Source organism: Haematobia irritans, chromosome 2 (genome assembly GCF_050003625.1).
Source record: "Haematobia irritans isolate KBUSLIRL chromosome 2, ASM5000362v1, whole genome shotgun sequence".
Taxonomy (NCBI): Eukaryota; Metazoa; Arthropoda; class Insecta; order Diptera; family Muscidae; genus Haematobia; species Haematobia irritans.
Genome location: NC_134398.1, coordinates 152,423,817 through 152,451,634, shown reverse-complemented (window position 1 = coordinate 152,451,634; position 27,818 = coordinate 152,423,817). Strand labels below are relative to the sequence as shown.

General features: G+C 30.7%; 1 protein-coding gene across 1 annotated transcript; it reads left to right on the top strand.

Annotated features, from left to right (window-relative positions):
- Nucleotides 1–27,293, top strand: LOC142226574 (CD109 antigen-like). The gene is made up of 8 exons (XM_075296659.1): nucleotides 1–157; nucleotides 8,755–10,107; nucleotides 10,168–10,429; nucleotides 10,492–10,756; nucleotides 18,847–19,045; nucleotides 19,667–20,738; nucleotides 20,799–21,317; nucleotides 26,372–27,293. The coding sequence occupies exons 1-8, from the start codon at nucleotides 123–125 to the stop codon at nucleotides 26,864–26,866; spliced, it is 4,200 nt and encodes a 1,399-aa protein (XP_075152774.1). The 5' UTR covers nucleotides 1–122; the 3' UTR covers nucleotides 26,867–27,293.
- The last annotated feature ends 525 nt before the right edge of the window (nucleotides 27,294–27,818 follow it).

Genomic DNA, 27,818 nt, shown 5'->3' with positions numbered 1-27,818 from the left:
CGCCGGTCTCACTGGTTTACTTTGGTTGTAGCTAGCGTTTGTGAGTCATTTGTCTTTAATCATTGTCGATATACAGAAGTGTTTTTATTTTCATTCCAATAAAATTAAAAACAGTGAAGAAAATGTCAGAAAGTATTTGTAAAGCGGATAAAAAAGGGTAAATATTATTTTATGCATTTTAAAATGATAATGTTAACGGTTCTTGTAATGCTCTGGTTTATATGTTACTCTATTCTGGCTTGATAATTACTTCCAAATATGAATGTTTGCTTGAAAACGATGACACCATTCTATTTCATCATATTGTTAATATGGTATTTTTGCATCTATGTGAATTTTTTGATACATAGTATATGGAGATAAATATCGATACATTCATTTCGTAATATGCTAAATAAAAAATAATTAAATTGGTGTGAAGTATTTAAAAAACAAGAGCAGTTATAGTATAGTATAAAACAAGAACACACCAGTATGGTTAAAAACAAAAAAAAATGAATTACAACAATAAACTATATTGACAAAGTACTCTATCAAACCGTATTATCGATAGGCCCTCGGTTTTAAGTAATTAACCCTCTAATGTCCAAGCCCGCCTTTAGGCGGTCTTCATTTTATAAGGAAGCTTTGAGTAAAACACACCTTAAAACAACAAAAATGGATAAAATAACAAGAAAACTTAGTTGAAACTGTTCAAAAGGCTTTGCAGCATATACTGAATTTTACCGTATACATTTTTCTTGTTTACTTTTCTTGCTTTCGTGTCGTTAACATTGAAAATTTAATCAGCTGGCAAAAAAATTGGGGCATTAGAGGGTTAAGACATAACGACCGTTAACAATAGTTCAAGTGCTTTGCATGTCGATTCATCAACTTTCAAAGATAAAACAATTCGAAAAGCTATATAACCAAAATTCCAACAATGTGAAATTAATCTGTGTATATCCCTTAAATGTAAAGATTTCGTGGATGTTTTAAAATTACCAGTTGTCCAGATTTTGAATAACCGAATAAAGAAAAAATAAAATATATGCATACAACTTTCTCGCTGTGACAAATAGGTCATAGTAGCAAAACAAAGTAGTAGTAGCAAAACATAGAGGTTTTAGAACATTTTGTTGAAAATAGTATGTAAAATATATTTCAATCTAATATCTACATATATACAGCGTTCACACCAAGCACGTTTTGGGGTGTGAAATGTTTTCCCTTTATAGGCTTTTCAAAGCGAGTCGTTTTCCCCATACAAAAAATCAAGTTCAAAACCCAAGTTTTCCTCAAAAGCACGTCAATATTACAATGTGAACCCCCCTAATATGGAATATGCTCTGACTGGTAATTTTTCAGTTGAATAAAATATTTCAACACAATAAATTATGGGTCTATGCAGCCACCGTGGTGCAATGGTTAGCATGCCCGCCTTGCATACACAAGGTCGTGGGTTCGATTCCTGCTACGACCGAACACCAAAAAGTTTTTCAGCGGTGGATTATCCCACCTCAGTAATGCTGGTGACATTTCTGAGGGTTTCAAAGCTTCTCTAAGTGGTTTCACTGGAATGTGGAACGCCGTTCGGACTCGGCTATAAAAAGGAGGTCCCTTGTCATTGAGCTTAACATGGAATCGGGCAGCACTCAGTGATAAGAGAGAAGTTCACCACTGTGGTATCACAATGGACTGAATAGTCTAAGTGAGCCTGATATATCGGGCTGCCACATAACCTAACCTAACCTAACCATGGGTCTATGCACACGAAATTTTTTTTATACCCTCCACCATAGGATGGGGTATATTAACTTTTGTCATTTGTCATGTGTTACAAACACATCGAAATATTGCTCTAAGACCCCATAAAGTATATATATTCAGGGTCGTGGTGAAATTCTGAGTCGATCTGAGCATGTCCGTCCGTCCGTCTGTTGAAATCACGCTTACTTCCGAACGAAACAAGCTATCGACTTGAAATTTGGCACAAGTAGTTGGTATTGATGTAGGTGGGATGGTATTGTAAATGGGCCATATCGGTCCACTTTTACGTATAGCCCCCATATAAACGGACCCCCAAATATGGCATGCGAATCCTCTAAAAGAAGCAAATTTCATCCGATTCGGCTGAAATTTGGAACATGGTGTTAGTATATGGTCTTTAACAACCATGCAAAAATTGGTCCACATCGGTCCATAATTATATATAGCCACCATAAAAATTGATCCCCAGATTTGGCTTGCGGTGCCTCTAAGAGAAGAAAATTTCATCCGATCCGCCTGAAATTTGGTACATGGTCTCTAACAACCATGTAAAAATTGGTCCACATCGGTCAATAATTACATATAGCCCCCATAAAAACCGATCCCCCGATTTGGCTTACAAACCCTCTAAAAGAAACGAATTTCATCCGATCTGGCTGAAATTTGGTACATGGTGTTAGTAGTAGTAGTAGTAGTAGCATTTTATTAAAAATTTAACAAAATACATTACAAATAATCAACAATGACATATAGTCGTCTGTTGTATATAATATTTTCTTAACGAAAGTGTAGACATTGCTTATAATATATTAATTAATCATAGCTTATTAAAAATTAATATTTCACCATATTTCATCAATTATCCTCTTTCTATATTTAAATGAATTCATTACATAGTAATATAGATTGAGCCAACCATTAGTTATGTGACCATTTAATATTTCTATTAGTTCTAATTCATCTATATATTCTTTTCCAAAATATCTTTTCCTGAATTCTCGAAGAATGGGACATCTTGCCATAAAGTGTTGAAGGTTCTCATTTTCATTGGTATTGCATAGAGTACATGTTTTACTTTGTCTTTCATCAAAGTTATTCGCATTTAGGGGTAAAATATCGCATCTAGGTCGGCATATGATTGACATTTGTTGCGCATTATATTTACTGTTGATATAGCTTATTCCCATTTGAAAATCGAGGTTTTTATAAAATCGTGTGCTGCTCCCTACGGCTTTTTGAAAGTTGTTTGAAATCTCTTTTTGCTTTAGGCATTGCAAGAGCATCTGTCCATTTTGTATCCAATCCTGAGCAGTACTTACTGAGAAGTTTAGTCCAAAATCGGCACCCAGTGCATTAACTTCTTTTGCCCAAAAAACGTTTCTTTGTAAAATAAGCCTTGATAATGTATGTGGTAGTCTATTGCTTTTATATTGAAATATAGTTTTGTATATGTAGTTCAGATGAAGTTCTAGCGTATAAAATGTGCTATTTTCTATGCTCGTTAGTATATGGTGTTAGTATATGGTCTCTAATGAACATTGGTCCACATCGGTGCATAATTATATATAGCCCCATATAAACCGATCACCAGATTTGACCTCCGGAGCCTCTTGAAAGACCAAAATTCATCTGATTCAGCTGAAATTTGGTACCCATGCAAAAATTGGTTGAAATCTGTCCATAATTATATATAGCCCCCATATAAACCGATCCCCAGATTTGACCTCTGGAGCCCCTTGGAAGAGCAAAATTCATCCGATTCGGTTGAAATTTGGTACGTGATGTTAGTATATGGTATCCAACAACCATGCATGAATTGGTTCATATCAGTCCATAATTATATATAGCCCCCATATAAACCGATCCCCAGATTTGACCTCTGGTGCCTTTTGGAGAAGCAAAATTCATCCGATCTTGTTGAAATTTGGTACGTGGTGGTAGTATATGATATTTAACAACCATGCCAAAAGTGGTCCATATCAGTCCATAATCATATATAGCCCCCATATAAACCGACCCCGAGATTTGGTTTTGGAGCCTCTTGGAGGAGCAAATTTCATCCGAGTCAGTTGAAATTTGGTACATTGTGCTATATAAGCCGTTAACAACCATGCCTAACTTGGTCCATATCGGTATATAATTATATATAGCCCTCAGCATTAGCGTAGCTAGGCAATTTTCCTATGGGGGGGCCATAGCCCCCTAACTGAAAATTTATAGACTGAACTTATAGGTTCAATTAATGTTTTATTTCATAAAAATGAATAACAATACAGGCATCAAAATAACTCGACAATTAATTTATAATAAAGCAACTAAAAGTAGTTCCACACTTTTCCCAGCAAAAAAATTGGGAGTTGTTCTAATGTCACAACTTTAAAAGCACTTCCAAAAATGTCCTCACAAAGAAGTTATTATTTTAACTACACAGGAAGTTTTCTTACTTCATTTTTTCATATATTTTTTTTTTTTTTTAAGGTAAGAATAAATAAAATGGTACAAATTATTCAAATTTTGCTACAAAAATGCTAAATTCATTATAGAAATTTTTATAGAATTTTTGAAAATATTCGAGGGAAAACGTTTCAAACAAGCGTTAGAATGCGTTAAAAATCATAAAAAATATAAAGATTAATTATTTGGAAAAATATAACAAAATTTTTTAATTCACATTCAAAACACTGAATTTGGATCACAACTTAAGAAGTGATGCAAATTCATTGCAACGGCTGTTGAAACGGTGGATATTCGTTCTATGATAATTTCATATTACATAAACCGCCAATTTTGCACCACTTCCGGACCCAAAAAGAAGATTTTCACTTCTTTTTGGCAATGCTTTTTTGCAGCATTATTAAGATATTATTTATGAAAGAATAGTATCTATTACTATTTTTTTTTAAATTAAATTGACTAAACCAGACTAAACAAAATAATAAAGGAGCTTTAGTTATTCAACTAAATCAAAAGTTCAACCACAGATTTATTTTATAAATATCAGATTTCAAACATTGCCATCGGCAACTGCTACCACAACCAAAGTAATTCGATTGTGCATGAAAGTTTTTAGCGGAACTTAGTGCGGTTGTATATACTTGTTTAATTTTTAGAAAAATTTAAAATCCTAAATAGGTTTTCAAATTCTGGGGGGGGCTAAAATATTTCTGGGGGGGTCTAAGCTCCCTCCCCAGAGCCCTTCCTACGCTTATGGCCCTCAGATAAATCGATCCCCAATCACACAAAAATTGGTCCATATCAAGTTCATAATTGCATACAGCCCCCATATTTCAATTCTGGCTCCCTACGTACCTTGCAAAAGTCCATATCTATTCGTAATTATTTGTAGACTTACCTATACATACCTTTTTTGTCTAATAAATCACAATTCTTAAAAAAAAATAAGATACCACAACCCAAGTAATTCGATTGTGGATGACAGTCTTTCGTAGAAGTTTCTACGCAATCCATGGTGGAGGGTACATAAGATTCGCCCTGGCCGAACTTACGGCCATATATACTTGTTTTCAAATAATTTTTGAAAGAAATTAAAAAAAAAACAAGTAAGGAAAGTCTAAAGTCGGGCGGGAGCGACTATATTATACCCTGCACCACTTTGTAGATCTAAATTTTCGAGACCATATCACATCCGTCAAATGTGTTGGGGGCTATATATAAAGATTTGTCCCAAATACATACATTTAAATATCACTCGATCTGGACAGAATTTGATAGGCTTCTACAAAATCTATAGACTCAAAATTTAAGTCGGCTAATGCACTTGGGTGGAACACACCTGTTCCACAGTTTGGCGCAGGGTATATATATGGGAAACATTTAAATCTGAAGCAATTTTAAGGAAACTTCGCTCGACATATATATTAGAAGTTTAGGAAAATTAGAGTCATTTTTACAACTTTTCGATTAAGCAGAGGCGATTTTACAAGGAAAATGTTGGTATTTTGACCATTTTTGTCGAAATCAGAAAAACATATATATAGGAGCTATATCTAAAACTAATTGTACTCCTAGTGCAAAATTTCAACCAAATTGGTCAAAAATCTGGCTTCTGGGACCATATAAGTCCATATCGGGCGAAAGATATATGTGGGAGCTATATCTAAATCTGAATCGATTTCAATCAAATTTTGCACACTTGACTATACGACTAAGTGTTATGTTTGTACAAAATTTCAAGCAAATCGGTATAAAACTCTGGCTGCTGGGTCCATATTAGTGCATATCGGAATTAGGAACATGTGCCAAATTTGAAGGCGATTGGACTCAAATTGCGACCTAGACTTTGATCAGAAAAATGTGTTCACAGACAGACGGACGGATGGACGGATGGGCGGACGGACAGACGGACATGGTTATATCGACTCAGGGACCCACCCTGAACATTATTGCCAAAGACACCATGCGTCTATCTCGTCTCCTTCTGGGTGTTACACTTAGCACTTAGTGGTAAGAGAGAAATTCACCACTGTGGTATCACAATGGATTGAATAGTCTAAGTGAGCCTGAAATATTGGGCTGCCACTATGTACCAAATTTCATCCGATCCGGCTGAAATTTGGTACATGGTGTTAGAATATGGTCTCTAATGACCATGCAAAAATTGGTCCACATCGACCCATAATTATATATAGCCCCCATATAAACCGATCCTCAGATTTGACCTCCGGAGCCTCTTAGAGGAGCAAAAGTCATCCGATCCGATTGAAATTTGGTCCGTGGTGTTAGTATATTGTCTCTAATAACCATGCCAAAATAGGTCCATGTCGTTCCATAATTATATATATAGCCCCCATATAAGCTGATCCCCAGATTTGACCTCCGGAGCCTCTTAGAGGAGCAAAATTCATCCGATCCGGTTGAAATTGGGTACGTGGTGTTAGTATATGATCTCTAACAACCATGCAAGAATTGGTCCATATCGGTCCATAATTATATATAGCCCCCATATAAATCGATCCACAGATTTGTCCTCCGGAGCCTCTTGGAGGAGCAAAATTCATCTGATCCGGTTGAAATTTGGAACGTGGTGTTAGTATAAGGCCGCTAATACCCATGCCAAAATTGGTCTATATCGGTCTATAGTTATATATAGCCGATCCCCAATCACACAAAAATTGATCCTTGTCGGTTCATAATCATGGTTGCCACTCGAGCCAAAAATAATGTACCAAAATTTTATTTTTATAGAAAACATTGTCAAAATGTTATTTCTATAGAAAATTTTGTCAAGATTTTATTTCTATAGAAAATTTTGTCAAAATTTTATTTCTATAGAAAATTTTGTCAAAATTTTATTTCTATAGAAAATTTTGTCAAAATTTTATTTCTATAGAAAATTTTGTCAAAATTTTATTTCTATAGAAATTTTTTTCCAAATTTTATTTCTATAGAAAATTTTTTCCAACTTTTATTTCTATAGAAAATTTTTTCCAAATTTTATTTCTATAGAAAATTTTTTCCAAATTTTATTTCTATAATTTTTTTTCCAAATTTTACTTCTATAGAAAATGTTGTCAAAATTTTATTTTGTCAAAATTTTATTTCTATAGAAACTTTAAACTTAACTATATACGTATTTAATGGGCCTTTTTAGTTTACTATATACCACGTATGGACTATGTGGTATATATTACGGTGTTAGGAAGTTTTATGATAATTTGCCATCGGCAAGTGTTACCGCAACCCAAGTAATTCGATTGTGGATGACAGTCTTCAGTAGAAGTTTCTACGCAATCCATGGTGGAGGGTACATAAGCTTCGGCCTGGCCAAACTTACGGCCGTATATACTTGTTATATTATTAACAGATCATATTCAAAACCTTTAAGATAACAGGTTGGCTGATAAGTCCCCGGTCTAACAAAGGAAAACACATTTTTTGTCAAAATTCGTTTTTATTATTCAATATAGTTCCCTTCAAGAGCGATACAACGATTATAATGACCTTCCAATTTTTTGATACCATTTTGGTATCAATGGTATCGGTTTTGCCTCAAAATAGGCCTCAGTTTCGGCGATCACCTATTCATTGCAGCCAATTTTTTTCCCTGCGACCATCCTTTTGAGCTGCAAACACCGCCCAGAATCATCAACACGTTGTTGTTTTTGGTCAAATGTGTGCTCGCGCGGCAACCATTTTGCACAGAACTTCCGCCAAATATTGATGAATGATATGACCAACACGTTCCTTTGATATCTTTAAGACCTCTGCTATCTCGATCAACTTCATTTTATGGTCATTCAAAATCATTTTGTGGATTTTTTGATATTTTCGTAACCACCTCTTTCGGTGTTCATTTCACCACGCTTGAATTTTGCATACCAATCAATTTTTGGTGATTTCCCTGGGGCAGAGTCCGGAAACTCTTTATCAAGCCAAGTTTTTGCTTCCACCGTATTTTTTCCCTTCAGAAAATAGTATTTTATCAAAGCACGAAATTCCTTTTTTCCATTTTTTTCACAATAACAAAAGTTGCTTCACAAAAGACGCTCTATCTCACAAACTAATTGACTTACAGACGTCAAATTTTGACACGAATCATTTGAAGGTTGGTACTATATAAAAATAATATGCATTTAATACTAGCGACGCCATCTATGTGTCAGATCGGGGACTTATCAGCCAACCTGTTATCTCTTGGACGTGGCAAATCGGTGCAGTTATAGTTAGAGCTCCCCTATACAATATGCATATAAGTCTGTTTTCATTTTAGCCCAGCAAAAAAACGTTGCCAAAAAAGTAATGAACATATTGTTGTTGGATCCGGAAATAATGCAAAATTGGCGCAGAAGCGATAAATTTAACATGGGCTTGTCATAGGAATGATGTCCACCGTTACACTGAATTTGCATGACTTCTCATCCAAATTTAGTAATTTGGATGTTAATTAAAAAATTTTGTGAAATTTTGCCAAATATATAATTTTTAGAATTATTTTATAATTTATTTGTTTTTTTCCAATAATTTAAATATTATCCTTTATTCCAGATATTATACCATTGTTGCTCCCGGTACAATACAATCGGATTATGATTATGTGGTAACAGTATCAGTAACGGATATCTCAGATCCAGCTACTATAAATGTTTCCATATCTGGACCATCATATAATGAGACAAAGACCATTGAAGTCCAACCATGTACCTCCGAAACTGTACTCTTTAATTTACCACCAGTTCTACAAGACGGCGAATATGAGTTGAAAACGGAAGGAACATCTGGCCTTATATTCAAAGAATCATCAAAATTAAACTACAAATGTGTTAAGCCCAAGGTTTATATACAAACCGATAAGGCCATGTATAAACCTGGTGATTTAGTTCAATATCGAATTTTAGCATTGGATGAAAATACTAGACCAGCAAATATTCAAGAGCCTCTCAATTTGGGTATACGTGATGGTGCCTACAATCAAATCAAACAATTGAAGGATATCCAATTTACAAAAGGTGTTCATAAGGGAACTTTTCAATTGTCAGAACAACCAGTTTTGGGGAATTGGATTATTGATGTAACAGTCGGCGAAGAAAAGAAACCGAAAACTGAAAAAAGTTTTGAAGTAGAGAAATATGTTTTGCCGAAATTCAGTGTAGAAATCGAAACAGATAAACAAGTTGCCGTTTTGGATAAGAAAGTCCACATTACGGTACGTTCGAAATATACCTATGGCAAACCGGTCAAAGGTAAAGCAAAGGTCACCGCCAAATTTCAAACGTATTCTACAGATGCTCTCTCGGCTGAGAAAACCATCGATATTGATGGTAAGGGAGATTTGGAGTTTGATCTAATGGATGACCTGCAAATGGATCAGCAATTAAATAATTACATGTCTCAAATCAATGTTGATGTTGTAATGACGGAGGCATTTACGGGTCTTGAGCAGACTACTTCAACAACAATTGATGTTCGGCGATCACGTTATACCATAGCCCTATTGAATATGAGTGAAGAGTATGAAATCAATAAGCCAATAGAAATCAAAGCTGCTATCAAAAGGCTTAATGGAAAACCCGTAACAAATGCCAGATCAACAGCTAAACTAATAATTGGCCAATATCCTCAATATGGAGTAGGTTTCCGTTGCGGTATACCAAGTGGTGGAAATGATTTGATGTTCGAAAGTGATGTTGATCAAAATGGAATAGCTGTCTTTAATTTTAAGTTGTCCAAGTCTGGAAAATTTGACAGTGTGAAGGTTATGTATGAAGAAGAAATTCATCAAGATTGTGGCTTCAAAGTCAAAAGTAACGAAGAGAAGAAGCCCAAAGACAATGAGGTTGGCCTTTTCGGACAACCAATGGAAGTTGTTGGTCACATTAATTTGTTCCCTAAGACCAGAGAGTAAGTAGAATATTAATAATTAAAATCCATGCATTTGCAAAAAATATTTTAATTTTTCAGACCAAAGTTCGGTGAAGAGTTTGTTGTCGAGGTGAAGTCCTGTAATATTTTGTCCTATTTTCTTTATACCATAATGGCTCGAGGAAAAATCATAAAACATGAATATGTTAAAGTTGATCCCGAATCGAAATGTCATAGCCTAACATTGAAAGCCACATACGAAATGGCACCCAGTGCAAAAATTATGGCCTATTTTGTTGACAATGGTGAATTACGTTTTGATGAAACAACCATAACACTACCGGAAAAATTCGAAAATAAGGTGAATTTCTTATTTATGAGTCAATTTTAAAATAGTTTTAAATTTTTCTTAAATTGTTTTAGTTGGAAATATCTGCTCCCGAGGAGGCTAAAGCAAGCGATGATGTTACTTTGAGTATAAAAACTGAACCCGATTCATTTGTGGGACTTTTAGGTGTTGATCAAAGTGTTTTATTGCTCCAATCTGGTAACGATTTAGATGAACAGACCATTCTTAGTGATTTACATAGCTATGATTCTACATCCAATTTTGGGGGAATGTTTATGAATTCCCCAGGAATGTCGTCTGGGTTTGTCACACAAACCAATGCCAAACTTCCGACGCCACGTAAGTTTATATATATATAGTTATTTTTTTTTAAAGGACCAATCATCTTTCTGAAATATACTCATATTGCTATCATAAAAATAGAATTATACTACACTTGATGGAAATCAATCACTAGAGAGCTTAATTGCGGTAAATATGGTATTGCACATTGGGTTACTCCAAAATATTTACGATATGGCAGGTATTATGCTCTTGTCAAAGACATTGACAAACCGGAAAATTGGTGCAAATTTCCACCGACAGACCTATCAATTTGGCAAAGTTAGAATTCCCTTGCGGAAAAATGGACTGAAATCGCTGTTTTAGTTTATAGTAATTTTTAAATTTTCATGAGAACTAATCTGCCTTAGTACATGTCCCCTGGAATCAGCCCAAGTCGTGTCCCCCATAGTTGGTATTCAATACATTTTTATTGAAATTATAGCACAATCAAGGAAACTACTCGTTGGTATATATCTTCCTAACAACACAATGATTATTGATGACTTTTTAGATACGTCGATTACTTACGGTCACCTATGTTGATGTCGTAGTCGTAGTGGTGATTTCAATTCGAATTTGCTCAGGGAAACCATGCTATTAAATGGCATGTCTCTGGGATTAACAGCACGGCTCCTACTCAATTCTCTACAACCTCCAATACACTACTGGACAGCGTTGCTACAATGAATTTTTATTTTGGACCAACATTTTTCCAAAACTGGACCAATATTCGTACCAGTGGACCATTTTTATAAATTACGTTAATATAATTTAAAAGTTAAAAATTTTCCAAAATTTTTTTCTACGATAGAACATTTTGTCAAATTTTTATTTCTATTCAAAATTTTTATTTCTATATAGAAAAATTTGTCAAAATATTATTTCTATATAGAAAATTTTGTCACAATATTATTTCTATAAACGACTTTTTCAAAATTTTACTTCTATAAAAAATTTTGTCAAAATATTATTTCTATAGACAATTTTGTTAAAATTTTATTTCTATAGAAAATTTTGTCAAAATGTTATTTCTATAGACAATTTTGTCAAAATTTTATTTCTATAGAAGATTTTGTCAAAATGTTAATTCTTTGGAAAATTTTGTAAAAATTTTATTTCTATAGATAATTTTGCTAAAATTTTATTTCTATAGAAATTTTTGTCAACATTTTATTTCTACAGAAAATTTTATCAAAATTTTAAAAATTGTGAAAAATTACCGATTTGACGAAAATAGACCAAAATCAACCAAACTCGATTTGGTCCGACCATTTTGTCAAAATATTATGTCTATAGAAAATTTTGTCAAAATATTATGTCTATAGACAATTTTGTTAAAATTTTATTTTTATGGAAAGTTTTGGTCCAAATTTTATTTCTATAGACGATTTTGTCAAAATTTTATTTCTATAGAAGATTTTGTCAAAATTTTATTTCTATAGATAATTTTGTCAAAATATTATTTCTATAGGCAATTTTGTTAAAATTTTATTTTTATAGAAAATTTTGTCCAAATTTTATATCTATAGACGATTTTGTCAAAATTTTATTTCTATAGAAAATTGTCAAACTTTTATTTCTATAGAGAATTTCGTCAAAATTTTATTTCTATAGAACATTTTGTCCAAATTTTATTCCTATAGAAAATTTTGTCCAATTTTTTTTCTATAGAAAATTTTGTCAAAATAGTATTTCTATAGACAATTTTGTTAAAATTTTATTTCTATAGAAAAATTTGTCCAAATTTTATTTCTATAGAAAATTTTGTCAAAATACTATTTCTATAGACAATTTTGTTAAAATTTTATTTCTAAAGAAAATGTTGACCAAATTTTATTTCTATAGACGATTTTTGTCAAAATTTTATTTCAATAGAAGATTTTGTCAAAATTTTATTTCTATAGATAATTTTGTCAAAATATTATTTCTATAGACAATTTTGTTAAAATTTTATTTCTATAGAAAATTTTGTCCAAATTTCATATCTATAGACGATTTTGTCAAAATTTTATTTCTATAGAAAATTTCGTCAAAATTTTGTTTCTATAGAACATTTTGTCCAAATTCCTATAGAAAATTTTGACCAAATTTTATTTCTATAGAAAAATTTTTCCAAATTTTATTTCTATAAAAAAATTTTGTCAAAATATTATTTCTATAGACAATTTTGTTAAAATTTTATTTCTATAGAAAAATTTGTCCAAATTTTATTTCTATAGACAATTTTGTTAAAATTTTATTTCTAAAGAAAATGTGGACCAAATTTTATTTCTATAGACGATTTTGTCAAAATTTTATTTCAATAGAAGATTTTGTCAAAATTTTATTTCTATAGATAATTTTGTCAAAATATTATTTCTATAGACAATTTTGTTAACATTTTATTTCTATAGAAAATTTTGTCCAAATTTTATTTCTATAGACGATTTTGTCAAAATTTTATTTCTATAGAAGATTTTGTCAAAATTTTATTTTTATAGAACATTTTGTCAAAATATTTCTATAGACAATTTTGTTAAAATTTTATTTCTATAGAAAATTTTGTCCAAATTTCATATCTATAGACGATTTTGTCAAAATTTTATTTCTATAGAAAATTTCGTCAAAATTTTGTTTCTATAGAACATTTTGTCCAAATTCCTATAGAAAATTTTGTCCTAATTTTATTTCTATAGAAAAATTTTTCCAAATTTTATTTCTATAAAAAAATTTTGTCAAAATATTATTTCTATAGACAATTTTGTTAAAATTTTATTTCTATAGAAAATTTTGTCAAAATGTTATTTCTATAGACGATTTTGTCAAAATTTTATTTCTATAGAAGATTTTGTCATAATGTTAATTCTATAGAAAATTTTGTTAAAATTTTCTTTCTATAGATAATTTTGCTAAAATTTTATTTCTATAGAAATTTTTGTCAACATTTTATTTCTACAGAAAATTTTATCAAAATTTTAAAAATTGTGAAAAATTACCGAATTGACGAAAATAGACCAAAATCAACCAAATTCGATTTGGTCCGACCATTTTGTCAAAATTTCATTTCTATAGAAAATTTTGTCAAAATATTATGCCTATAGACAATTTTGTTAAAATTTAATTTCTATGGAAGTTTTGGTCCAAATTTTATTTCTATAGAAAATTTCGTCAAAATTTTATTTCTATAGAAAATTTTGTCCAAATTTTGTTTCTATAGATAATTTTGTCAAAATATTATTTCTATAGACAATTTTGTTAAAATTTTATTTCTATAGAAAATTTTGTCCAAATTTTATATCTATAGACGATTTTGTCAAAATTTTATTTTTATAGAAAATTGTCAAAATTTTATTTCTATAGAAAATTGTCAAAATTTTATTTCTATAGAAAATTTCGTCAACATTTTATTTCTATAGAAAATTTTGTCCAATTTTTTTTTCTATAGAAAATTTTGTCAAAATAGTATTTCTATAGACAATTTTGTTAAATTTTTATTTCTATAGAAAAATTTGTCCAAATTTTATTTCTATAGAAAATTTTGTCAAAATACTTTTTCTATAGACAATTTTGTTAAAATTTTATTTCTATAGAAAATTTTGACCAAATTTTATTTCTATAGACGATTTTGTCAAAATTTTATTTCAATAGAAGATTTTGTCAAAAAAAAAAAATGTGTTAAAATTTTATTTTTATAGATAATTTTGTTAAAATTTTATTTCTATAGAAATTTTTGTCCAAATTTTATTTCTACAGAAAATTTTATCAAAATTTTAAAAATTGTAAAAAATTACGATTTGACGAAAATGGTCGGACCAAATTTAAAATTTAATAATTTTTTGGACCAATTTTGGTCCGATCGGACCAAAATGGTAACCCTGCTACTGGATGTCTTTTACGTTGGAGATGTCTCCAATATAGTTTTGTATGATCTAATTTCGGCACCAATGTTTTCTAGGCATAACCTAATATTTTTGTCATATGATTTTTTTATGGAATCGGTAGGGAGGACTTTTCATATCGTGATCATAGGAATTTAGAGCAGGACCATCTGGAATGAAAATTTTATCAGGTTGATTGGGATACTTTGTGTTATTTGCTGTTTGTAGATCAACAGTTAAGTTTCATTCAGTATAATCTAAACGGGCTCTTTGATGATATTGCGCCGGTGATGACGAAGAGAATTGCTCCTAAGTCTAAGCCTTGGTTCACGGCGGAAAGATTTCGTAAAGCCGTATCTAGGGAGAACATGGAGGACGATTTAGGAAACAGATATTGGAGATGGCAGGAATTTTGGGGAATGCCAAATGGGTTTATGTCGTCGGTATTATTTTAAGAAAAGGAGACACTAAGCACGAGGCAGAATCACAGATATGTTACGTAAAATTTAAAATAAATCAATTTGGGAGCGGTTCATCCCTTTCCGCTTAAGTTTCGTAAACTCAATCTAGGAGGATCATTTTCTCTTCGTTCATAAAGTCAAGAACCCTTTCTTCACTGCTTGACCTCGGTCTATATTTCCTATTAATTTCAAGTAAATCGGACCAGTTTAAGCAAACCCAAGAATACTAACAAAATACTAAGCAAAGTTTTCAAATGCTCGAATGGTCACCACAAAGCCCCAATCTCAAACCCATTGAGACTTTATACACACTCAAAAAAATCGCTTCTGTAACATATACCCCAAACACATTTTGCTTCAAGCATATATATCAGGATTGGTGCAAACAAAATATTGTTTGTATTGTTCAAACATATTATGTTTCGCCTTAGGACATACACTGGATATATTTTAAAGGCGCCAATTGGTTGCTTCCATTATTTTACTTGCAGCATACTCTCCAGGTCTCTCTTTCTAAACACATATATGTTTATAGGCTATTTCCAAATTAATATATGTTTGCATCTAAGCTTATTATATTTACAAACATTTTGTGTCCCAAACATAATATGTTCTAAAATATTAACATATCTGTCCCAAACATGTTATGCTAGTTTATGAACATTATATGTTTGCACTGAAAAATATTGTGTTAAAAAATTGAGTTCCAAACATATAATTTTTGCACCCAAACATATGTAAAACAGTCTTTTTCGTCTGTGTGAACTCTGGTTAAAAGACGCTGGAGATTACACCAAAGAGCACCAGAAAATAGCGATGAGCTCTAGAGCCAAGCTATGCGCAATTAGTCTAAAATAGCAATAACAAGTAAGGAAAGTCTAAAGTCGGGCGGGGCCGACTATATTATACCCTGCACCACTTTGTAGATCTAAATTTTCGATACCATATCACATCCGTCAAATGTGTTGGGGGCTATATATAAAGGTTTGTCCCAAATACATACATTTAAATATCACTCGATCTGGAAGAATTTGATAGACTTCTACAAAATCTATAGACTCAAAATTTAAGTCGGCTAATGCAGTAGGGTGGAATACAATGTTAGTAAAAAAATATGGGAAACGTTTAAATCTGAAGCAATTTTAAGGAAACTTCGAAAAAGTTTATTTATGATTTATCGCTCGATATATATGTATTAGAAGTTTAGGAAAATTAGAGTCATTTTTACAACTTTTCGACTAAACAGTGGCGATTTTACAAGGAAATTGTTGGTTTTTTGACCAATTTTGTCGAAATCAGAAAAACATATATATGGGAGCTATATCTAAATCTGAACCGATTTCAACCAAATTTGGCACGCATAGTTACAACGCTAATTCTACTCCCTATGCAAAATTTCAACTAAATCGCAGCAAAAAATTGGCCTCTGTGGGCAAATGAGTGTAAATCGGGCGAAAGCTATATATGGGAGCTATATCTAAATCTGAACCGATTTTGCTGATATTTTGCAAGTTTTTCGAGAGTCATAAAATATTCGGATGTACGGAATTTGAGGAAGATCGGTTGATATACACGCCAATTATGACCAGATAGGTGAAAAATATATATGGCAGCTATATCTAAATCTGAACCGATTTTTTCCAAAATCAATAGGGATCGTCTTTGAGCCGAAACAGGACCCTATACCAAATTTTAGGACAATCGGACTAAAACTGCGAGCTGTACTTTGCACACAAAAATACATCAACTGACAGACAGACAGACAGACAGACAGACAGACAGACAGACAGACGGTCAGACAGACGGACAGACAGACAGACGGACATCGCTAAATCGACTCAGAATTTAATTCTAAGCCGATCCGTATACTAAAAGGTTGGTCTATGATTACTCCTTCTTGGCGTTACATACAAATGCACAAACTTATTATACCCTGTACCACAGTAGTGGTGAAGGGTATAAAAATGTGGGAAACATTTAAATCTGAAGCAATTTTAAGGAAATTCCCCAAAGTTTATTTATGATTTATCGCTCGATATACATGTATTAGAAGGTTAGGAAAATTAGAGTCATTTTTACAACTTTTCGACTAAACAGTGGCGATTTTACAAGGAAAATGTTGGTATTTTGACCATTTTTGTCGAAATCAGAAAAACATATATATGGGAGCTATATCTAAATCTGAACCGATTTCAACCAAATTTGGCACGCATAGCTACAATGCTAATTCTACTCCCTGTGCAAAATTTAAACTAAATCGGAGTTAAAAATTTGCCTCTGTGGTCATATGAGTGTAAATCGGGCGAAAGCTATATATGGGAGATATATCTAAATCTGAACCGATTTCAACCAAATTTGGCACGCATAGCCACAATGCTAATTCTACTCCATGTGCAAAATTTCAACTAAATCGGAACAAAAAAATGGCCTCTGTGGTCATATGAGTGTAAATCGGGCGAAAGCTATATATGGGAGATATATCTAAATCTGAACCGATTTCAACCAAATTTGGCACGCATAGCTACAATGCTAATTCTACTCCCAGTGCAAAATTTCAACTAAATCGGAGCTAAAGATTGGCCTCTGTGGTCATATGAGTGTAAATCGGGCGAACGATATATATGGTAGCTATATCTAAATCTGAACCGATTTCAATAAAATTTTGCACACTTGACTACACTGCTAATTCTACTCCCTGTGCAAAATTTCAACCTAATTGGGGTAAAACTCTGGCTTCTGGGACCGTATTAGTGCATATCGGGCGAAAGATATATACGGAAGCTATTTCTAAATCTGAACCGATTTCAATGAAATTTGGCACACTTGACTATAGTACTAATTGTTCTTCTTGTGCAAAATTTTAAGCCAATTAGGGTAAAACTCTGGCTTCAATAGGGATATATTCTGAGCCAAAACACATACTTGTGCCAAATTTGAAGTCGATTGGACTAAAACTGCGACCTAGACTTTGATTACAAAATGTGTTCACGGACAGACGGACAGACGGATATGGCTATATCGACTCAGGAGCCCACCCTGACCATTTTTGCCAAAGACACCATGTGTCTATCTCGTCTCCTTGTGGGGGTTGCAAACATATGCACTAACTTATAATATCCTCTTCCACAGTGTGGAGCAGGGTACACACAAAAAATTTTTTTTCTGATTCAATCACGAAATTAATTGATCCAATTAATTTTTTAATTGAAATGTCTTCAATCACAGAAATGATAGTATCAATTAATAAATTAATTGACAGTCAATTAAAAAATTAATTGATCCAATTAAGTATTTAATTGATACTATTAATTTGTGTGATTGATTTTTATTTCAATTAAAAAATTTGTTGTATCAATTAAATTTTTAATTGAATATTTTTTAAAACTCAATTAAGATTTTAATTGGAAAAATTTTCGTGAAATTTTTTTCTGTGTATAAAAACATAGTAGAAAGTATGTTAAGACGAGTTAAAACCGCAATTGGAAACAAAGGACTATGAGCTAAATGCTAATACATTTGATTTTTATGCAGCCAAACTGGATTCAAGCTTATTTGTATTTTAATAAATTCAATAGTATAGGTATATAATTTATCTGAATATATAGTTTTGTTAGTCAAAAACTAAAGTATAAATGAAATAAATTTTGTAGCAATTGGACTCAAAAAACCTATTCTCACAGAGTCCTGAAAACGCTGATAACCTCACCTTCAGTTATTTTATGTATTTTATATCACCTTATCATATAATTGTGTTCTTCGACATTTTCAATTGTGTGCCTGTTTTCAGCTATGCCTATGATGTATTGCCGCTCGATGAAATCGGCTCCCATGGTAATGGCCGCAGGCGCTACAATGTCATTTGGTGCTCCAGCTCTTGAAAACTGTGCAGTATTTTGTGATGCTGCAGTTATGCCTAGTGCTCCTGTTGTACAGCCCAAAATACGCAAAGACTTTGCAGAAACTTGGATTTTCGACGATATCGAAAGGTAAGATAAGGTTTGACAACTTTTCTAACGAGAAAGCGGACATTTTGGAAAACTCCCTCTAGCTTAGATGTGAAGCAAATAGAGTGACCTTGGGGATAGCATCGTTGGTTTTAGGAAAAAAATCGATTCAAATGACTACAAGTTTTACACACTGCTATGTATTATTGTCTTGCAGGTTTGGTCTTAGCTGTACTAAACCTAAAATTCAAAGTTCGATGTGATACCTTTTCACGTTATTCTCCAACGGAAGGATATAAGATCCTGTTACTATAGACATACTTATCCTTATTTTCAAGTAGCTCCGTATTTCTATAAGAAATTTACTGCTAAATAATCAAATTCAAGTAAGACATGGCTTTAAAATAAAGTGTTAAAAACATTTTTTATTTTTAAACGCTTTTTAACTTTTTAGCCAAGATGCAAAAAGTCAACAAATTCATAGACGATTTCATTAATTTTGAAGACCTAAAAAGGCGAAAACATCAAACTTCTATTTGATTAATCCAACTTTATTATTCCCAGTTTAAAGCAATTCGTCTGCCGAAAAACGGCAGTGTCTCTTTGCTGTCATAAAACATGTATTTCTACGAGTAAAATAATATTCTTTAATCCTTATTACAGCACCGATTCAGATGGTATGGCAACCATCACTAAAAAGATTCCAGACACTATAACTTCTTGGATAATTACTGGATTCTCTTTGAATGAGACCACAGGTTTTGGCATGACAAAAGATTCCACAAAAATTCGCGTATTTCAACCATTCTTTTTAAGCACAAATCTTCCGTATTCCATAAAACGTGGAGAGGTCATAAAAATTCCCATTGTAGTATTCAATTATATGGAAACGGATTTAGATGCTGAAATTACCATGAACAACGATGAAGATGAATATGAGTTTGTAGAACCGGATGTGGAAGATGAGGCAAGCGAAAAGGAGATAACCAAGAAACTAACTATACCCTCAAACACTGGAGAAACCATATCTTTTACCATCAAACCGAAAGTGGCTGGTGATATTATGTTAAAAATTAAAGCCATTACTCCTTTGGCTGGTGATGCAATGCATCAAAAACTCAAGGTGGAACCAGAGGGTGTAACTAAATACGAAAACGAAGCCTTTTTCATTACCATACCCGATGGTGAAACAATCAAACATACTCTCAAAGCTGAAATTCCCGAAAATGTGGTTTTGGATTCGGAGTATTTGGAATTTACAGCTGTTGGAGATATATTGGGACCGACTATTAAAAATATTGATAAACTAGTTCGCATGCCATTTGGTTGTGGTGAACAGAATATGATCAATTTTGTACCCAATATTTTGGTATTGAAATATTTGGAGGCCATTAAAATGGATATGCCATCAATTGTGCAGAAAGCCAAAAATTATATGGAAACCGGTTATCAACGTGAATTAACCTATAAGCATAGTGATGGATCTTATAGTGCCTTTGGTGAGGGGCACAGTGAATCGAATAGTTGGTTAACTGCTTATGTGGCCCGTTCATTTATTCAGGCACGTAAATTCACCACAATCGATGAAAAAATTATTAGCGATGCTTTGGCGTATTTGGCAAAGACCCAAAACGATAATGGTCAATTCCCACAAACTGGTAAACTTTTCCATTCCTCAAATCAAAATGAGTTGGGAGTTTCTGCTTTCATTTTGCTGGCTTTCTTGGAAGATAAGGTAAGACGAAATTTTAATAAATTTAATTCATGAATTAAAAGTGCTTCTTTTTTTTTGCAGGAATATGCCACGAAATATTATTCGCAAATCGAAAAAGCCTTGAAATATCTTAACGATAATGTAGACAGCGAGGAAAATATATATTCGTTGGCTCTTATTCTCTTAGTATTTCACAAAGCCAAGTGGCCAGAAACGGAGAAGGTTATGGAAAGGGTACAACTTAAATCTAATTTTGAAAATAATTTGAAATGGTGGACAAACTCTTTGAAATATTGCAATAATGATATCGAGGTTACAGCCTACATTATGCAGTCATTGGTGGAGACGGAAGATGCAGGCAACCTATTGCCTATTATTAAATGGCTGGTAGGACAGCGTAACAGTTTGGGAGGCTTCGATTCGACACAGGATACCGTAGTTGGTTTACAAGCCCTAATCACATTTGCCGAAAAGTATAGCGCTTCGGGTGATGGAAAAATGTCGATAGAATTTGAAGCGCAAGATGAAGAGGGTACCGAAACAACAACTGGAACATTCAACATAGATCGTGAAAATGCTCTATTATTGCAGAGTCATGTGGTATGTACTATTCTTTGTATTTAAATCCATATTTGTGTATACAAAAATTCATTGAGATTTGTCGTTAGAAAATCTGAATTACATTCCCCGTTCAATTCAAAGTCAGTCGTTTTTTATACCCACCACCTTAAAATGGTTATAGGGGTCCCAGCAAAAAAAATTTAGAAGTTGTTTGAAAGGCACAACTCTAAAATCACTTCCAAACATGTCCTCCCAAAGATGGTCTTTATTTTAACTACACAAGTAGTTCTTTTAATTCAATGTTTTATAAGTCGTTTTTTCATCTTTTTAATGGATTATTTCATTTTTTTTTTGTTAGATTAAAGACCGAGTAAGAATTAATAAAGTGGGACAAATTTATTTAAATTTTGTCGAAAAAATACATTCTAGAAAAATTGCGAATTTTTGAAATTATTTGATGTCAAACATTTCAGACAAGCGTTAGAATGCATTAAAAATCATAATAAATATTATGAGAGATATTCATTTGGCAAAATATCACAAAATTTAATTCACATTCAAAACACCGAATTCTGATCACACTTTAAGAAGTGAAGCAAATTCAATGCAACGGCTGTTGAAATTGTAAACATCCCTCCTATGTCAAGCCCATGATGTTAAATTCATCCCATCTGCGCCAATATTACACCATTTCTGAATCCAAAAAGAAATTTTTCACGACGTTTTTGGCATTTGTAATACATCAAAATATCGAATTTCGACTACATAAAGTGTCTTAATCAGGGAGAGGCTTTAAGACCATATACCGATGTCCGTCTGTCTACTGCAATCATGCTACGGCCTTCAATAATGATACAATCGTACTGAAATTTGGCTCAGATTGGTTTTTTCTCTGCAAGCAGGTCAAGTTCGAAGATGGGCTATATCGGTCCAGATTTTGATAGAGCCCCTACAAACCAACCCCCGACTTCAGCATCTAAATACCTCAATTTTTATCCGATTTGTGTGAATTCCAAAATTCTTAGGTATTTCGGATCCATAACACGGTTGCCACTCAAGCCAAAAATAATCTATCAAAATTTGGATAAAATTTTACTAAAAATCTACCAAACCAAAAATCTTATTCAAAATTTCATTTCTATAGAAATTTTGTTCAAATTTTATTTCTGTAGAAAATTTAGTTAACATTTTATTGGTATAAAAAATTTTGTTAAAATTTTATTTCTATATAAAATTTTATCGAAATTTTATTTCTATTGAAATTTTTATCAAGATTTTATTCCTATAGAAAATTTTATCAAAATTTTAATTCTATAAAAAATTATCTATCAAAATTTGGAGAAAATTTTACTAAAAATCTACCAAACCAAAATTTTTATTCAAAATTTTATTTCTACAGAAAATTTTATCAAAAAAAATTTTGTTTTGTTATTTCTATATAAAATTTTGTCAAAATTCCATTTCTATAGAAAATTTTATTTCTAGAAGAGTTTGTTAAAATTTTATTTCTTTAGAAAATTTTGTTTTTTTATAGAAAATTTAGTCAAAATTTTATGTGTATAACAAATTTCGTCAAAATTTTATTTCTATAGAAAACATTATAAAAATGCTATTTCTATAGAAAGTTTTTTTTTTCATTTTATTTGTATAGAACATTTTGTAAAAATTTTATTTTTCTATAAAATTTTATCAAAATTTTAATTTCTATAGAAAAACCTATTTTTAGAAGATTTTGTCAATTTTTTATAGAATTTTTTTAAATTGCATTTCTATAGAAAATTCTATTTTAAGAAGATTTTGTCAATTTTTTTTTTTTGTTATAGAAAATTTAGTCAAATTTTGTTAATTTTTTTTATAGAAAATTTTATCAAAATTTTAATTCTATAGAAAATTTTGTCAAAATTTTATTTCTATAGAAAATTTTATCGAAATTTTTTTTTATAGAAAATTTTGTTAAAATGTTATTTCTATAGAAAATTTTGTCAAAATTGCATTTCTATAGAAAATTTTATTTCTAGAAGATTTTGTCAAAATTTTATTTCTTTAGAAAATTTTGTTTTTTTATAGAAAATTTAGTGTATAGAAAATTTTGTAAAAATTTTATTTTTATATGAAATTTTATCAAAATTTTAATTTTATAGAAAATTTTGTCGAAATTTCATTTCTATAGAAAATTCTATTTTTAGAAGATTTTGTCAATTTTTTTATAGAAAATTTTTTCAAAATTGCATTTCGATTTTGTCAAATTTTTTTTTATAGAAAATTTTGTCAATTTTTTTTTTTTGTATAACAAATTTTGCCAAATATTAATTCTATAGAAAACATTATCAAAATGTTATTTCTATAGAAAGTTTTTTTTTTTTAATTTTATTTCTATAGAAAATTTTGTTAACATTTTATTTTTATAGAAAATTTTTATCAAAATTTTAATTCTATAGAAAATTTTGTCAAACTTTTATTTCTATAGAAATTTTATCGATTTTTTTTATAGAAAATTTTGTGAAAATGTTATTTCTATGGAAAATTTTGTCAAAATTCCATTTCTATAGAAAATTTTATTTCTAGAAGATTTTATCAAAATTTTATTTCTTTAGAAAATTTTGTTTTTTATAGAAAATTTAGTCAAAATTTTATTTGTATAACAAATTTCGTCAAAATTTTATTTCTATAGAAAACATTATCAAAATGCTATTTCTATAGAAAGTTTTTTCATTTTATTTGTATAGAAAATTTTGTAAAAATTTTATTTTTATATAAAATTTTATCAAAATTTTAATTCTATAGAAAATTTTGTAAAAATTGCATTTCTATTGAAAATTCTATTTTAAAAAGATTTTGTCAATTTTTTTTATAGAATTTTTTTTCAAAATTGCATTTCTATAGAAAATTCTATTTTAAGAAGATTTTGTCAAATTTTTTTTATAGAAAATTTTGTCAAAATGTTTTGTATAACAAATTTCGCCAAATTTTAATTCTAAAGAAAACATTATCAAAATGTTATTTCTATACAAAGTTTTTTTTTTTTTGTTAAAATTTTATTTTTATAGAAAATTTTATCAAAATTTTAATTCTATAGAAAATTTTGACAAAATTGCATTTCTATAGAAAATTCTGTTTTTAGAAGATTTTGTAATTTTTTTTTTTTTTTTTTTTTTTTTAGAGAAAATTTTGTCAAAATTTTATTTGTATAACAAATTTCGTCAAAATTTTATTTCTATAGAAAACATTATCAAAATATTATTTCTATAGAAAGTTTTTTTTTTTTTTTTTTAATTTTATTGCTATAGAAAATTTTGTTAAAATTTTATTTTTATAGAAAATTTTGTCAGAATTACATTTCTATAGAAAATTCTATTTTTAGAAAATTTTGTCAAAATTTTATTTCTACGGAAAATTTTGTTAAATGTTTTTTTATAGAAAATTTTGTCAAAATTTTATTTGTATAACAAATTTTGTCAAAATTTTATTTCTATAGAAAACATTATCAAAATGTTATTTCTATAGAAAGTTTTTTTGTTTTTTTTAATTTTATTTCTATAGAAAATTTTGTTAATATTTTATTTCTATAGATTTTGTTAAAATCTTATTTCTATAGAAAATTTTGCCAAAATTTTATTTCTATGGTAAATGTGAGAAGTACCTCTTAGTTGGAGGGGAATATGTTGCGAGATCTACAAAAACATCAAGAATTCTACCAATCTACCAAACACCACTTTTGGTGTAATTCTACCAACTGTGGCAACAGTGTCCATATATAAGTGTGAAGGTTTTTTTCTTTTTTGGTATAGTCCCTATATAGACCGATCTCCCGATTTGACGTCTTAAGCGTCTTAACATTCCAGCAAAAAAAGCGTTGCCAAAAAGTAGTGAAAATGTTCTTTTCAGATCCGGAAGTGGTGCAAAATTGGCGCAGAAGCGATGACACCGATTTCCACCATTGAATTTGCATCACTTTTAAAGGTGTGGTCCAAATTCAATGTTTTGGATGTGAATTATAAAATTGTGTGATATGTTGCCAAATAAAAAAAAATTTTTATGATTTTTAATGCATTCTAACGCTTGTCTAAAACGTTTGACCTCAAATATTATCAAAAATGTCCAATTTTTCTAGAATGGATTAGAATTTTTTCGATAAAATTTTAATAATTTGTATCATTTTGTTAATTCTTAATCTCTTTTTAACCTATTCGAAACAAAATAATTTAAAATTTCTTATAAAAATATGAAAAAACGAGTTTTAAAAAAATTTAATCAAAAGAACTTCCTGTGTAGTTAAAATAAAGAACACCTTTGGGAGAGCATTTTTGGAAGTGCTTTTAATGTTGTGCCTTTAGAAGAACTTCCAATTTTTTTTTGCTGGGATCCCAATTTTTAACCTAGTTGCTTGAAATTCAAAATCAAAAGGTATTTTAGTCCCATAAACAATTGTGCCGAATTGGCCCCATATGAATGAAATTGAAAATCTAGGAATATCTAATGTCTATAAACAAGTGTGCCGAAGATGGTGTTTATCGGTCCATGTTTTGTTATAACACCATATAGACCGATCTCCAGATTTGGCACCGCTATTTTTATCCTATTTTCCTGCAATTGGAAATCAAGAGGTGTTTTAAAAAAGTGTTCCACATATGGTGTATGTCAATACATGTTTTTGTATATCCCTAGACCGATCTCCCGATTTAACTTTTTTACCGTCTATACATCCCAATTATTAACTTAGTTGCTTGAAATTCAAAATCTAAAGTTATAATTTATTATGATTGTAAATCTTGTAATATATAAATAAAAAGTTTTCAAAAGAAACTATTATATTTGATTCTTTGTTGTGGGTAATTAAGATTCGGCCTGGCCGAACTTAAGGCGGTAATTTTTTGATTACCAAAAATTTATTTCTTTCCAAATATTTGAAAGTCTTTTTAAATAAGATATCAAGCTAATTTACATAAAATCATCAGAGATTTTAGAGAACGATCGCGTGATCAAAATATTCTGCGTGCTGAGGGACGATCCATTTTGTTATTAGCCACAATGCAAACCACATTTTCCTATATTGTCTCTTGCAATTTCATATCCAAATTTAATATTTGTTTCAGCTCCCCAAAACTACACGTCAAATTGTGCTTAATGCTGAAGGAGAAGGATCATCTTTAATTCAATTGTCATATCGCTACAATGTTGCTACTCCAGACGCTACTCCCAGTTTTAATGTAAATCATACACCAAAGGAGGCATTGTTCCCAGGTCAATTATTTATGAATGTAAGCGCTGAATATAATCCCGTATCGGATGAAATTAAAGAATCAAATATGGCTGTTATGGAGATCAATCTACCTTCAGGCTATACCACCGATAATGATAGTTTGCAATCGGTTCGTGACGCTAAACGCGTACAAAGGGTTGAAACGAAAAACGAAGAGACTTGCATAGTTGTATATTTTGATAGTCTTATAGCTGGTGAACCTGTGAGTTTTGATATTTCGGCTGATAAATCTCACGAAGTGGATGAACTCAAACCTGCTGCTATTACTATTTATGATTATTACAATACCGAACAACGTGCTACTGTATATTATGAAATTTCCAACTAAATTTCTAAAATATATCTTATCTAACAAACCATGTATACTATAAACTCATTCATACATGTGATAAATATTTTGACTATAACTTTATTTTATTTAGACTATAGATATGTAACGAAAATTATTTTAAGCACACAGCTAAGAATGATGCCTTTTATGTCCAACATACGAGTAATGTTAATGCTAACTTAAAATGCAGTTTTAATGTTTCAGTATTTTTTTTGCACAATAAATGTTTCGATTTTAAATGTATTTAAATTAATAAATTTTGTTGTCATCAAGAGTACTGAAGCTCACAAAAAGTTACAATAGCAAATGCTAATCCCGATTTCGGTCTAAATAAAACACAGATTTAGATTTAAAGCTAGATATGTCTCTTAAAAACCTTTCGATCCAAATAAACTTTTTTGAGTGCGTTTCCAATTTCTCACAATTGCAGTAGTTTTTTTATACCCTCCACCATAGGATGGGGGGTATATTAACTTTGTCATTCCGTTTGTAACACATCGAAATATTGCTCTAAGACCCCATAAAATATATATATATATATATATATATATATATATATATATATATATATATATATATATATATATATATATATATATATATATATATATATATATATATATATATATATATATATATATATATATTCTGGGTCGTTGTGAAATTCTGAGTCGATCTAGCATGTCCGTTCGTCCGTCCGTCTGTTGCAATCACGCTAACTTCCGAACGAAACAAGCTATCGAATTGAAACTTTGCACAAGTAGTTGCTACACCCTCACAAAAAATCGCTTCTGTAACATATACTCCCCAACATATTTTGCTTTAAGCATATACATTTTTGGGTATTGCCCAAACATTTATATGTTTGATCTCTAACAATATATAATATGTTTTAAAGCATATTGGTCTAAACAATATAAGTTTGGGTAGTCTAAGTTCCAAACATTTT

Coding starts and splice junctions, on each gene's coding strand:
- LOC142226574 (XM_075296659.1), top strand. CDS start 123: ATGTCAGAAAGTATTTGTAAAGCGGATAAAAAAGG. Junction 158..8,754: donor TGTAAAGCGGATAAAAAAGG/GTAAATATTATT, acceptor CCTTTATTCCAG/ATATTATACCATTGTTGCTC. Junction 21,318..26,371: donor TATTATTGCAGAGTCATGTG/GTATGTACTATT, acceptor TATTTGTTTCAG/CTCCCCAAAACTACACGTCA.